At 42.2% G+C, this 14703-nt stretch overlaps 1 protein-coding gene across 2 annotated transcripts in view; it reads right to left on the bottom strand.

Annotated features, from left to right (window-relative positions):
* The window catches only part of PDE4C (phosphodiesterase 4C), a 670938-nt gene that overhangs the window by 300722 nt on the left and 355513 nt on the right, over positions 1-14703 (bottom strand). Inside the window, exon 1 of one of the 2 annotated variants that reach the window (XM_082260762.1) lies at positions 204-1189. The exons of the other annotated variant lie outside the window; for it this stretch is intronic. Within the exon in view, the coding sequence (XP_082116888.1) occupies positions 204-409 (206 nt within the window). The 5' untranslated portion in view covers positions 410-1189. Of the gene's footprint in view, positions 1-203; positions 1190-14703 lie in introns of those variants that run through there. 2 annotated transcript variants of the gene reach the window in all.

The following is a 14703-nucleotide window of genomic DNA, read 5'->3' as shown; positions in this document are numbered from 1 at the left end:
GAAGCGAGTCGCTGACAAGTTTAGTGGAGGCAGCGGAGGGTGTTGCATACAAAGGCTGAAAAGTAGTTATGTAAACCTGTACTAAATACAGAGTTCCTTGAAGGAAATGCGATTGCAGATCAAAACACTGTAACTTCTAGCAATAGTTTGCTTTAGATAAAAAATATTCTCTTGCTGGTAAAACAAGTTTTAGGCATAATTACCAGGGTGCGTGTGCAACTGTGAATCGCCTCTGCATACGATTATTCCGGCTCATGAGAAGTTTCCGAAGAAGGAGAGGTGAGTTTCGAGGTGAGTTTAGAGGGGAGCTGATAGGTGAACTTCGGGGAGAACTTCTCGGGGACCCCCTAGGTGAGATGCGGATAGGATTCCATTGTGGGGGACAGTCACTCTGTGCTGGAACCTGCATTTTTCCTAAAGTACAATGTAAATAGCAGAGATATAAATTCTTCCAATCTTCTACAAGAAGTGTAAGGTATTATACGTAACGAAAGCCAACAAGCTGTCAGTATACAGGTTCCAGAGCTGATAGCTTTAGTATGTTTCTTGTTCCCATGGGTTGTTCATGCACAAATAGTTCAGTTTTCCTTTCTAAAACAATTTATGTTTAATGTCGTTTAAATGAATACTTGCTAAATTTAGAAATGATGCACCTTTCCCACGAGCTGGGCGGATTCCTAGTCCAGAAAGTACATGTAGATCCTCACTGGAAGCAGCAGTCCATCTTGATTATAGTGCAATCACATGCTGGTCTTTAAAGGCAGGCTGCATGTACTACTACGTGCAAGAAACATGATTCTTATCATACATGCCAGGGCAAACGTCACTCTGCCATGAAGAACCAAAAATAAAATAAAAAAATGAAGTGTTTTCAGAAGAAACAATCTGATGGTCTTGATTCCCAGAAAATGCATCAATCAGTAGTGAAGTCGGACAATGTGAGGTTCAGCCTGCATACACTCTTCCTCTCCTAGACCCATACAGCTGAAAGTAAGGAAAGCGGATCCTGTTGCAGTTTGTTTATGCACACTGTCTCCAGCAGTCTCAGCCAATCCTATGTCAGTCACTAGTTCTCTTCCCTTCTCATAAAACACAGCACAGGCTGGCAGGACTTTGGGAAGCTCACAGAGGTCAGCAGGAAATTATATTTGTATGATAAACTAAAAATCACTTAAGAATCTATAAAACAACTGTCACATACAAGCATTTGTCTGCTGAGAAAACCTGTCTTATGTCTTTATGTCTAATGAAAAACTTGCTGCCATTTTATTTGACAATACCCATAAATATGAAAAAAATATGGTCACCGTGGATTAAATCTTTCCTTCCTTCTGACATCGAAAATTCCCTACTACTCTTATGACTTACTCATACATCCCATAAATTTACACTTTTTTACTAAAGGTATTCCTCTCCAACTTTTCCCCCTATCTATATTTCACTGTTATTTATCTTGTAACTTATTATCTGTTACTCGACCTTTATGTAACCGATACTGATTACCCATTTGTTATACAATTTATTTCTTATCATATGTATATACCGTATTTTCCGGCGTATAAGACGACTGGGCGTATAAGACGACCCCCTCTAATTTTCATCTACCGGTAATACTTATACTTAGGTTACCTTGGAGATATTATACTCGGCGTATAAGACGACCCCCCATTTTTGGGGGATTTTTTTAAGGTTCAAAAGTAGTCTTATACGCCAGAAAATACAGTAATATTGATTTTTTTTCTCTCTATTCTATATTTTAAACCTAATAAAAAATGTATTGGAAAAAAAGCAGAAAACCTGTCAGTGCACATGTTCTACATACCAACACCTATGCATGTTATACACCCATATTATTATACACAGAGGTCTTTGTTAGATTTTATAATATAGACCAGATTTTTTTGTACAAATTATTGGCATGTTCATATGCTTAGTATAGAGCAGGGGTCTCCAAACCTTTCAAAGAAGGGGCCAGTTTATTGTCCTTCAGAATTTAGGGAAGCCAGATTGTGGCCAGTTGGGGTAGAAAATGTCCCAGGCCTAGCATCAGTGAGAATAAACATTGCCTCAGGGTTGGTAGTCAGTAGTTAGAGGAGTAATGCTTTGTCATTGGTATCAGTGGGAGGAATAGTGCCCCACCATTGGTATTAGTGGAAGAAATAGTGCCCCACTGTTGATATCAGTGAGAGGAATAGTGCCCCAAGGGCTAGATAAAGGCTAGCAGAAGGGCCCCACCTGGCCCTCGGGCCGCAGTTTGGAGACCACTGCTATAGAGCAATAAGTTAACACTGAAGAATGTTTAAAGCTGGATGTAAATACAGTAAAACCTTGGATTGCGAGCATAATTTGTTTTGGAATCATGCTTGTAATCCAAAGCACTCTTATATCAAAGTGAATTTCCCCATAAGAAATAATGGAAACTCAGATGATTAGTTCCACAAGTCCTTCAGTTTATAGTCCTATATACAAAGATTATAGCAATGTGATAGGTTGTGTAACCATAAAATGTCCATCCACAATATGCAGCCTTCCCAAGGGGATTAGAAGCAAAATCTAGCAGAGCTACAGAATATAAGAGAGAAGAGAGGCGCCTCTAAGTGTAGCAATACGCACATGCTCTAGGCTCTTGCTGTCTAGTATCCTTTGAATTTGCTTAATGTACCTTGATGGTTATATTTGATCTTTTGCTGGTTTTTTATCAATAAAACTTTTCTGTTAAAAAAAAAAAAAAGTGTAGCAATACGGTTACATTTAATGAAGGTTCAACATTTTGCAACTCACATGGTTGATGATTAAATTAGGCATACCTAAGTATGCAGGCATCAGGGGTAAAGCTGTCCACATAGACAATCTTCTGAAACACTAACTCTCACCACTGTCAGTCTGCAATCGTGACCGGGAAGAATAATGGCCGTGCAGAGGACGTCTATGTGGACAGCTTTACCCCAGATGCCTACATTCTTAGATGTGCCTGTTTTAATCATCAACCATGTGAGTTGCTAAATATTGTACCTTCATTAAATGTAACCATATTGCTACACTTTAGAGGCTCCTCTCTTCTTTTTTATACATGACGCTACTTGTATATCAAGACATCGCTTGTATATCAAGACAAAACTTATTTTAAAAATGTGCTTGTCTTGCAAAGCGCTCTCAAACCAAGTTACTCTCAAACCAAGGTTTTACTGTAGTTGGATGATCTTCCCCAGTGAAACTCATAACACTGTAAGGCTTAATTGTGGGGATTATATGTGTATGAAGTAGGTATGCAAAATGGGCTTCCAAGGATACTTATCTAGAAAATAGTAACAAGACAAGTATTTCATATAGGAGCTGAAGACTAGCAAAAAATGAGTAGGATAATTAGGAAGCAATTTCATAGGAAGAGAATGTGGAGAGGGCAGACTGAAGGTGGCATAAGAGGAGAGGAAGGGCTGTGAAGGGAACCTGGGGGTGGGGGTAGGGTAATGAAATAGGTGGATGAAGATATAGGGCCCAACCAGTAGGCATAAGATAAAGTCCATAAAGTCCATATTCTCATTGCAATTGCACACGTTCCTGAGTTAGACGGGTGTTGCAGCAACGACCAGTTGGAAACTGGAAGCATCACAGATCAAAGTCCATCTTTGCCAGCACACCGTGGAACAGTAAGTATCATCAAAAAGTTTTGTATAATGATTGCATCACAATGGACAACGTTCCTTTGTTTCATTTTACAATAAAACATTTTTAACACTACTTGCTGATCCTTTGTGTGCTGGCAAATATGTACTTCGATTAGTAGGCAAATCACCCCTCTAAAATTAGCAGTAAGCTGTCAAATGGTAAAGGTAGTTTTAGTGCCAAATAGTATAGGCAGTTCAGCCTAGGGTCCATGTTCTAAAAAATTCTGGTAAAGTATCATGTAAAATGTCTGTCAGTTTTTCATTGAATTTTGTACCATTTATTCTTGGTTTAACTTGCTTAAACCACAGTGAAGGTATTTTCCATGTCACAGCAATTACATGCATAGTAGCTAGGAAGATAAATGTTAGTTTTCTTTCATGTCTGTATACGTTTGTAATTTACCTAATTAGCAGGGCTTCCCATGGGCTTTTTTGTAAGATTGTGATGGAGGAAAGAGTAAAGTTAGGTTATAAACATGTATCCAGAGTTACTTTCCATTAGGGCAGCTCTACTAAACGTGCATCAGTGTTCAGCAACTGCCCCACTCTCTCTAAAACAATGTAGAGAGGCACCAGTGGATGATTTGCGGACACACGGAGCGGCCGTGTGAAAGAGCCCTAAAAGAGAAGAGAGGTGCCTCTAAGTGTAGCAATATGGTTACATTTAATGAAGATGCAACATTTAGAAACTTACATGGTTGATGATTAACTGCTTGCCGACCGCCGCAAGTAGATTTACTGCGGCGGTCAGCCCCTGCCAGGCAGAGTGACGTTAATTAACGTCACTAGCCTGGGAGGGTCTGGGGAGCGAGTGCGCGCCCGCGGAGGCGCGCTCCCGCTCCCGCGCGGTCACGCACCCCCCCGCGCGTGTGACCAGCGGACCCGATGTCCGCCAGCCACTCGACGATCGTCGGGGGAAGAGGGAGAATGTCAGGCAGCTTGTGTAAACAAGCTGCCTGTCATTCTCCTCGCTGTAAAGACACTGATTACACGGATCTAGTATGTAGATCCGTTGATCAGTGTCCTTACAGCTAGAGCCACAGCCAATCACAGTAAGAATCACGCCCCTAGGGACACACACAGCCCCTCCCTCCCAAATAAAGTTAACCCCTTCACTGCCAGTGTATTTTTACAGTAACAGTGCATATGTATAGCACTGATTACTGTAGAAATGTCACTGGTAACCCCAAAAGTGTCAAAAATGTCAGTCAAGGGTCCGATCTGTCCGCCGCAATGTCGCAGTACCGCAAAAAAAATCGCAGATCGCCGCCATTACGCGTTAAAAAAAAAAACAACAAAAATGACAAAAATCTTTCCCTTTGTTAGTAAACGCAATAACTTTTGCGCAAACCAATCAAAATACGCTTTTTGCGATTTTTTTTACCAAACATAGGTAGGATAAAACAAATTGGCCAAAAATGTTAAAAAAATTTTGATTTTTACATTTTTTTTGGGGGGAATTTCATATATAAAAATGTGAAAAATATTGCTATTTTTGCAAAATTGTCGCTCTTTTTTTGTTTATAGCGCGTGATCAAAAAATCGCACAGGTGATCAAATACCACCAAAAGAAAGCTCTGTTTGTGGGAAAAAAAGGACGTCAAATTCGTTTAGGTACAGCGTCGCACGACCGCGCAATTGTCCGTTAAAGTCACGCAGTGCCGAATCGCAAAATACCCCCTGGTCTTTTAGCAGGAAAATCCTCCGGGGCTTAAGTGGTTAAAACAGGCACATCTAAGTATGGTCACACAACGCTTGTTGTTATAAAGCTGGATAATCGACCCTGAAAGCCTTCCAATAGGTGCTCCCAATTCAAATGTCGGATCCCAAAGTAGAAGTAGCCAGGCACAATCACTCCCAAAAGTTAAAAAACAGGGGGAAGACCATGGTGAAGTACGTTTTCACAGGTGTATGTTTATTAAAAGTAAAATGCTCTCACCAGATACATCATCATAAAACAGCCTTGAATCAATAAAACCACTGTAGCAGTAAAGCACTTCCAGCTTGTGACATCGAACCGTGCTGAAGCTCCGCCTACATGTTTCGCAGGCAACTGCGTCATCGCAGTTTTACAAATTCTGCCCCCTTCTGTGAATTTGCAGAATGTGCTGTACCACAATGGCAGGTTCCCAGTCCATATTTCTTTTCACGTAATACCATTCCAGCTTTGTACCATCATGTGGAAGGCAATGTTGTGACATCATTGGGCAAGGCAGTCAGCCGCAAAGTCCACGTTGCTGCTTACCCGTGGTCCAGCAAGCATGGTCAGGGACACTATATTTCGTTCACAGCACACTGGGTAACTCTGCTTGCAATTTGGAAGGATGCAGGACAGGGCTTAGTGCTGCAGCTTGTTGTGCCACCACGTCTCGATACAGCTAGTGGTGATGATGCAAGATTTGTCAGCTTTACTACCTCGTCCTTCTACTCCTTCCTTTTTTTGGCTTTATAAATGCAATCATTTCTGCAGCAGCTTCTATACACAGTACAGATATGCCACTTTACAGGTAGACTAAGGGGACCCCCCAGGCACTATATTGAAAGGAATTTTTCATTTTTATTTCTCATTTTTATGCTTTCACTTTAAGCATCAGTAAATCACTACTTTTTAAAAAAAATTTTTTTTTCATTGATACGTGTCACCCAGGGCAGTACCCAGACTCCCATAACCATTGTAGACCCAATTACTTGCATATAAGCCTTCAAAATGGGCACTTTCAATTTTACCCGTTCGGGTCCCATAGACTTCAATAGGGTTTGTTATTCTGTTCTAACTTTCCCGATGTTCGAAAGTTCTGGTGCGAACTGAAAAGGGGGTCGTTATGCCTATCCCTACTAGTAGATGTTCTGGCTGTTCTTGAATGCTCATGACAAGTGGTTTAATGGATAAAATTATTAGTATTAGGAAAAAGGGGGCAGCCCTGTCTGGTGTCTTGTTTTCAGGGTAATAATAAACCCTCAGATTTCTGTAACTTCAGTAGCTGGTTTATTAAATTTACTGAGTATGCAGCTTTTTCATCTTTTAATTCTATATATCCTTATCCTATGGAGCCACCCTTGCATGCAGAGACTAGAAGCTGTGTCTCCCTACACGTGTGTATTAATAGAAACACACAGCCCTGTAGCCCAGGCGGCAAAGTAGTCCCCTGCTCCTCCCCCTTTCTCTAAGCTAAGATGCTGACTGGAGACTGCACTGCCTACTGTTATGATTATTGTTATGTAGAGCAAAAATTATTTTTTTCAGATCCTCAGAGAGTTCTTTGCCATGAGGTGCCATGTTGAACTTCCAATGACCAGTATGAGAGAGTGAGAGCGATAACACCAAATTTAACACACCTGCTCCCCATTCACACCTGAGACCTTGTAACACTAATGAGTCACATGACACGGGGAGGGAAAATGGCTAATTAGGTCAACTTGGACATTTTCACTTAGGGGTGTACTCACTTGTTGCCAGCGGTTTAGACATTAATGACTGTGTTGAGTTATTTTGAGGGGACAGCAAATTTACACTGTTATACAAGCTGTACACTCACTACTTTACATTGTAGCAAAGTGTAATTTCTTCAGTGTTGTCACATGAAAAGCCATAATAAAATATTTACAAAAATGTGAGGGGTGTACTCACTTTTGTGAGATACTGTATGCATGTTTTTTTTTTCCCTTTGTCACGCTCCACGCATAGGGCAGCTCTTTAATTTCCTTTACAAAGGAGTTTTATTGAAATTCAATTTAACAAATAATTCCAAAAAGGAGATGGTTACATCATATAGCATAAGTGAAAATCCCGACAGAGGGATGCATCAAGACTGTTACATATTTAGTATACCGTAATAATTAAAGTCCTTAGGTCCTTAGTGGATACGGATCTCCCCGTCTCCCCAAATCTTTCTCCCAATGTAGATGGCAAGGTCGCACTGGGGGCTTCCTAAAGGAGATAATTAATGAATAAATGTGGAATGGGGTCGGGCTCTGCAAAGGCTAGTAGGAGTAGGTCGGTATTTTATAAGCTGTTGAAGAAAGTGCTTGAAATGTAGGTAACTGTAACGTTCACCACGTAGGGGTATATCATGAGAAGATCTAAGAGCTCCAAAGGTTAATTATTCTCAGGGGGCTGAAAAGAGAATAAATATCAATGAATCCATTATCGATCCACCAAGAAAATTGCTTAGGATTTTCATAGCGAGGGGGAAATAATGGGCAATGGGTAAGGCGAAGTAAGGGTAGATGGGGGGGGGGGGGGGGGAATTAAGCCTTCTGAAAATTAAACTGAATCCCACAAACAAAGAGAGTGGGTTAAACATGGTCTTAACATGGTCGGATGGTGTATAGGAGGGAGCCAAGACAGGGAAGAAATGGGGATAGGGTGAGATTCCACCAGATTAATGGTGGCCCACAATGGCAATTGGGGCAGCTCATTAATTTCAATGGGCTGCCCTATGTTTAACAAATGTTCCAAATCTGACTCCTGCTGCTGGGATTAACAGCTGTGCGCAGATAGCAAAGACCACTGAGCCCCTGCACTGCAATGACAGTCTATTGGTGGCTGCAGCTATTCGTGCCTGTTTACACTGCAGATGGTTGCTGGCTGTGCAAACTGACAGTCAATGCAGTGTAGGGGTTTGACTTATCTTGGCAGCAACCACCTGTGGTACAAACAGGCACATAAAGCTGTGGCCATCGAGATTCTGTCATTACAATGCAGGACTTAAAGTGGTTCTAAAGGCTCAAAGTTTTTTTACCTTCATACATTCTATGCATGAAGGTAAAAAACCTTCTCTGTGCAGCAACCCCCCCCACCTTAAACTTACCTGAGCCCCATCTTAATCCCCATGTCAATCACAGCCATTGAACAAATGAGGAGAGAGAGAGAGGGGTGGGGCCAAGCCCCGGCTCTGGAACTAGCCTGCCTGGGTGCCCCATTTGCAAGCTGCTTGCTTTGGGGGCACTCGGCAGGAGGGAGGGCCAAAAGCATCAACGTGGGACCTGAGAAGAGAAGGATGGGGGCTGCTCTGTGCAAAATCACTGCACACAGCAGGTGAGTATGACATTTTTTTTTTATTTTAAGAAAGCCTTCAATATCCCTTTAAAGTGTGACCGGTATTTTTCTAGGAAATAGTAATACCCAAAACCACTAGAAGGAATGGGTTCATTCATACAGAAGATTAGTACTGTCCTCCTTGCAGAGCCGCTGCCAAATACTTTTGGATCCACCTCAGTGCTAAGTCCAGGCAACCCACACCCAGAAGTGAATACACACACACAGCGCCGGCACGGACACAATTGCATGTTAAAGTTTGACACTCTCCTGACTCCTCTCCTGCACATACTACCCATTGTCATACCCTCTGCACTCATTTCTTTACATACCATCATACACTCGGTACTCATTTTCTAAACATACTGCCATACACTCTAAGCTCCTTTCCTACACATACCATCAAATATTCCACACTCCTTTCCTACACACCATCATAAACACTGCACTCATTTCCTACACATACCATCATGCCCTCCATACTTAAATAAATGACCCTCATGTGAAGTGTGTTCTACTATGGCATGCTAAGCGCGTAGCAAAACAATGGTCAAACAGTTACATAGACACACTCCTAAACCTTGAGGACAGCCTTTTCCAGAAGAGTTGAAGCTGTTATAGCAACAAAGGATGGGCCAACCCAATATTGAACCCTATGGACTAAGACTGCGATGCCATTAAAGTTCATGAGCGTGTAAAGGCAGACATCTCAATACCTGTGACAATATAGTGTATGTGCGTACTTCTTCCTCCCCACCCAATTAATGGAAATATAGTTAAACAAGGACAGTAACTCACCCATTAGATTGGACATTTACCCAAAGGAAACCCCAACCCCAAGAGGCAATATAATACACAGAAACACAACAGCAGACATAGGTGTGCGCAGCCTTTTGCATTAGGGTGTGCACCCAAAAGCTCAAACACACATGCGTGTGTGTGTATATACATATAGGGCAGTAGGGCAACAGACAGTGTCGGCAGAGCAGTGGACGATGTCAGTAAGGCAGAGGTTGGTGTCAGTGGAGCAGTGGACGGTGTCAGAAGGGCAAGGATTGGTGTCAGTAATTTTTTTTTTTTTATATTTTTTTATTATTGCTTTAGAATTTTTTTTCAATTTGGTGGCTTTGGTGAAACATCAGGGGTCTAAACAGGCCCCTGATGTCTTAATTTTGGGATAGAGAAAGGGACTGAGAAAAGAGATTCCCCAGTCCCTTTCTCTGCAGCCAAGCAGCAGGGCAAATCTGCTCAGTACAGGGTCATTAGGATGTGCCCAGGCACACCTGGCACACCCTGTGCGCATGTCTATGACAGCAGAGAAGCTAAACATAGCTTCCAAAGTAACTCACTCTATACCCTTATCTCAATCAGAAGCAGTGGAGAAGTAGAAGAGCCATCTGCCCAAGACCTTATCAAATTTGTGAAATGCACCTCTATTGGATAATGTGGCCTTTTAAAAAGATATAGACTTATTCACCAAAGACTTCCAGGGCACTAACGTCAGTGCCAATGTTTTATTCCATGACAAAACAGTTTGTTTTCTAACATAAACCAGTAAAAGAGTAGGGTATGCATAATATTCGTTGGAGTTAGAGAATCCACTAAACTCAAAAAAACAAACCTCAGCCGATGGAGATATGGGGATAGTAATATCCAAGGTGACACAAGTCAAAACCTGCCAGTATTGTTGGATTTCAGTCACAGTCTCCTCCAAAACAGCAACAGGTAGAACTAGATTCAGTAATTTGCCTGAAGCCAAACGTCAGGAAGATTAAAAACCTACCCTGCAACAAATAGTCTATGTGCTGCTCAATAAATCATTTGGTTGTGATTTACAAATTACCAGGTCCGTAACACATTTGTCCAGAAAATTCCTCAAACCTAGAAATATCATCTGTACAGTACACCGTTACTCTCAAGCACAACAACGATGGCTAACCAAACCAGCAAAAAAGCTGGAAAATCTCATAGGCCAGTAATAACTAGCCTTAGGGTACAACTATGCTGGAATAAGTAGCAGCTTTACTCTTCTTCATTTCTATAGAGCAACTGTTTTTTTCTGCTTTGGATAAAGTAGGAAAGAGTTAAAACCCCTGGCAGATTTTTTTCTTTTTGTTTCTGTTTGTGTCTTATTAGAGAAATCTCCTAAAGTCGGGTGAATTCTTCTTTTACACGCTTGTTCTCCTAACAGGTTATCGCCATTGGAAGAGTTCTGCTTGCCTCTTGTCCTTGGGACAATTCTAAAATGTTAGTTTTCCCATCACTTTCTCAGTAAGACGTGCCTAGTACAAATACACAGGGTGGATCTCTAACACTAACAGCATTAAAAACTTGGTAAGGGGTTTAACCCGTCCCCACTTTAAAAAAGGTTTTGCACTTTAAGTTACAATATTCTTTACAAAACACTAACCTAACAATGATAGTTACACATCTCTGCGCAAAACTATTTTTGGGGCATGTGAAAGATACTGCATGTTCATTTCTCCACCAGAGGGCATCAAAGCCCCCTTTAACTGAAAAGCTCAAATATCACAGATCAAAAACAACAGTAGCTACATTAAAGCGGTAGTATACTCATTTTTTTTTCACTTTTACCTACAGGTAAGCCTATAATAAGGCTTACCTGTAGGTACAATTAATATCTCCTAAACCTGCACGGTTTAGGAGATATTTGCCCTGCATGCAGCCACTGACGCTAGCGGCGCATGCGCTCTGAAGGTCCGGCGGACCTACAGAGTTCCTTGCCGGGCACTTGCCGGAAAGTGAATCCCGCGCACATGTGACATCATTGGGGCTCCGGCCACTTACAGCGCCGGAGCCGCCGAACCTGGAAGAGACGCCAAGAGAGCATGACAGCTCCCACAGCGGTGTCCAGGGGTCCGTGTCGGGGCTTCGTTCTAAGGTAAGTATTTCATAATGAGCTAGTATGCGATGCATACTAGCTCATTATGCCTTTGTCTTGTACGGTTTGTTCTTGTTTTTTCCGGCAGTATACAACCGCTTTAAGGGCCAGTTCATTCTATTTGGTTGATTTACTAAAGGCAAATGGACTGTGCACTTTGCAAAGTGCAGGTGCACTCTGCAAGTGCAGTTGCTCCAGATCTTAGTAAATGAGGTAAAGCTTCACTTTACAAATACCCAATCACATGCAAGGAATTAAAAAAAAAACAGCATTTTTGGTTGCACATGATTGGATAATATAAGTCAGCAAAGCTTCTGCTCATTTACTTAGCTCTGGAGCAACTGCTCTTGCAGAGCGCAACTGCACTTTGCAAAGTGCAAAGTCTATTTGCCTTTAGAGAATGAACCCCTATATGTAGTGACAGACATTTTACTGAATGGTAAAATGTCTGTGACCACAGGGGCACACAGGAAACAATTGTTTTCTATGTGTTCCCTTGTGTCCCATTCACACTGCAACTCAGCCTAACCCAAATCGCACAGCAATGTCAGGCAGCGCAGAGCACTGCCCTACATTGTAGGGCTGAATCGTGCACCATATTGCCCCCTAGCCAGCCTAGCCCCAAGTGCTCTACAATTTGACTGAGGGCATGTGTGAATTTGTCCTCAGGTCCTCAGGTCAAATCCAATGTCAAATTGCAGCCGATTGCCAGCAACGGGAGAGTCCCAATCGGTGCGACACCACAGATTTTCAAAAGTAGTTCCTGCACTACTTTTGGCGACTTCAGGGGCGATTTCAATAGCTATCTGTGCATGAAGCTGCACAGATGTCTTTGAAGTCACCCCTGAAGTCCCACTGAAATGTGGCTTTGAAATCATGCGAGTTCAGATGAACCTGCATGATTTCAAAGCCGCGTTCAGTTTGAACGAGGGCTAAGGGCCTTTTCACACACGGAGTCTATCAGGCAGACTCTGTTTTTCTCAGCGGGGGATCAATCTGCCGATCCCCCGCTGAGCAGAAGGATGGCAGCTCTATCTCCGCACTGTGTGCAGAGACACAGCTGTCAGGTCTCCATTCTTCTCTATGGGGGAAACGGATGGGAACGGACCGTCTGTCCATTCTCATCCGATCCGCCAGACGGATGGAAAATAGGGTTTCCATCCGTCTGGTTTTGACGGATCGGATGTCAGCGGACATGTTTCTGCTGACATCCAATGCCCCATAGAGATGCATGGGGCGTCCGTTCAGATCCGCCATAAAAACTGACAGGTGGATCTGAACGGACTTCCTGTGTGAAAGGGGCCTTATGCCCCGTACACGGGTTCCGATAATCGTACGATAAAACTCGCTTTCGACCTGATCACACGATAATCTGATCATTAGTACATAGCTTTCAACAGCCGATCACGACAGTTGGTCCAACAAAATCCGAAGGGACAAGCAGGAAAACCTCTGTCGTACAATAGCCCCGCAAACGACAATCGTTTCATCAGTACACTATGCGTCCGCTAAAAATTGATCGACAAAGACAGCACATGATCAGAAACACTAAAATAGCACGGAAAAAGCCTGGCTGCCATTGTTTTTGTTTTGCAGCATCTGATACGTAGTTAAGCAACCAGGAAGCTTTTCCCGAATCGTACGACAAAAATCATACGGTTTGTACGCATTGTTCAATTCGATGTTAGTATCATGCAACAAAATGCGAACGATAAGTCATCCGATTATCTGAACGTGTGTACGGGGCATAAGGGTTCAATCACACATGTAATCATCTGTACACCTGTACAGATTGATACCTGGGATGCACAGATGTCCCATGCAGACCTGTGCAGGCAGCCTGTTAAAAGCAATGACAGGTGGCCAGCTGCACAGATCTCCGTGTGCATCCGGGAGGGTCCAATGCATTGATCAGAATGCAGTCTATCTGGGTTCCAAACCATGCATTTGGCCAGCATGGATATAGACTCCAGATAGTGCATGGAGATACGTGCAAGTCAATTAGGCTGGCCACCTGTCACTGATTTCAGCAGACTGCTTGCACAGGTCTGCATGGAACACATGTGCATTCTGCATGGGAGAATATGGCTGTGTGAATAATCCTAATGACATTTCTGATCAGCTATGCAGAATTTTACTGACAGATACTGCATTAAAAACAAATGGTTCAAAAGTGCTTGTGTGTACACACTTATAGTGTGGTGTTTAAACGTGTAGAATTCTACTTGTATTCCATTAAATGTATGCATATCTGACACAGATTTTTTTTTTTTTTTTTGATTTTACAGATTTGAACAGAGCCCAAGAGCACTGATTATTACGCACTGTGTGCGTAGGCCCATAGTAACCACTGAACTGCATATGGATCCATAAAATAAAAAATTGTGGCTGTGTGCAAGAGCCCCTAAGCATACCTAACCCCAAATCAATAATATAATATATTGCAGATAACCATTTCTTATATGTGATGTCTGCATTCTTTTTAATTTTTTACGCTCCCCCCCCCCCCCTTTATTTTCATCTAGTGATTCTGACAATAACACACCTCCAGTCCTAGGTTGACTACAATTAATCCTATGGCATTAGAACAATAGAAACAGGACTTGACTGCAAGGAACTCCCTCTATCCTCTTGTACATAGCATAAATAGGTGAGGTCAATTAGTCCTCAGAACAATGATTGATAACAGTGCAGCACAGGACGGTATCAGCTGACAAGTTTTCTAACAAGATCAACAGGTATTTTTTGCACTTATCGAACAGATATATTAAATAGGGAGCAAATAATGCCATTGCTAAGGTTTACTTACACTCCAACTAAAAAGCCTTAATTATCACAGTTCAGCATGAAAAGGAGAAGCTTCATTCTCAGATTCCTATGTTCCTTGTCTGAATTCTAAATTGCATGCGTCACCACGGATTTACAGTTTCTTATTGACAGCTTTTTTCTAATTTTTACCAGAGATGGGTCCGGGAAATGTCCTGGAAGGGGAGGACAGGTGCAAGGTGTGTTTATAAGGTCTGCTGCTGAACTACTTCCTTAGGGCTCTTTCACACAGGGAGTCCGTTCAGATCCGCGTGTCCATTTTTTTGGCGGAT

The sequence above is a fragment of the Pelophylax lessonae genome (genome assembly GCF_965119305.1).
Source record: "Pelophylax lessonae genome assembly, chromosome: 1".
Lineage (NCBI taxonomy): Eukaryota > Metazoa > Chordata > Amphibia > Anura > Ranidae > Pelophylax > Pelophylax lessonae.
The sequence above is the reverse complement of the archived record's forward strand: the minus strand, read 5'-3'. Positions and strand labels throughout refer to the sequence as shown.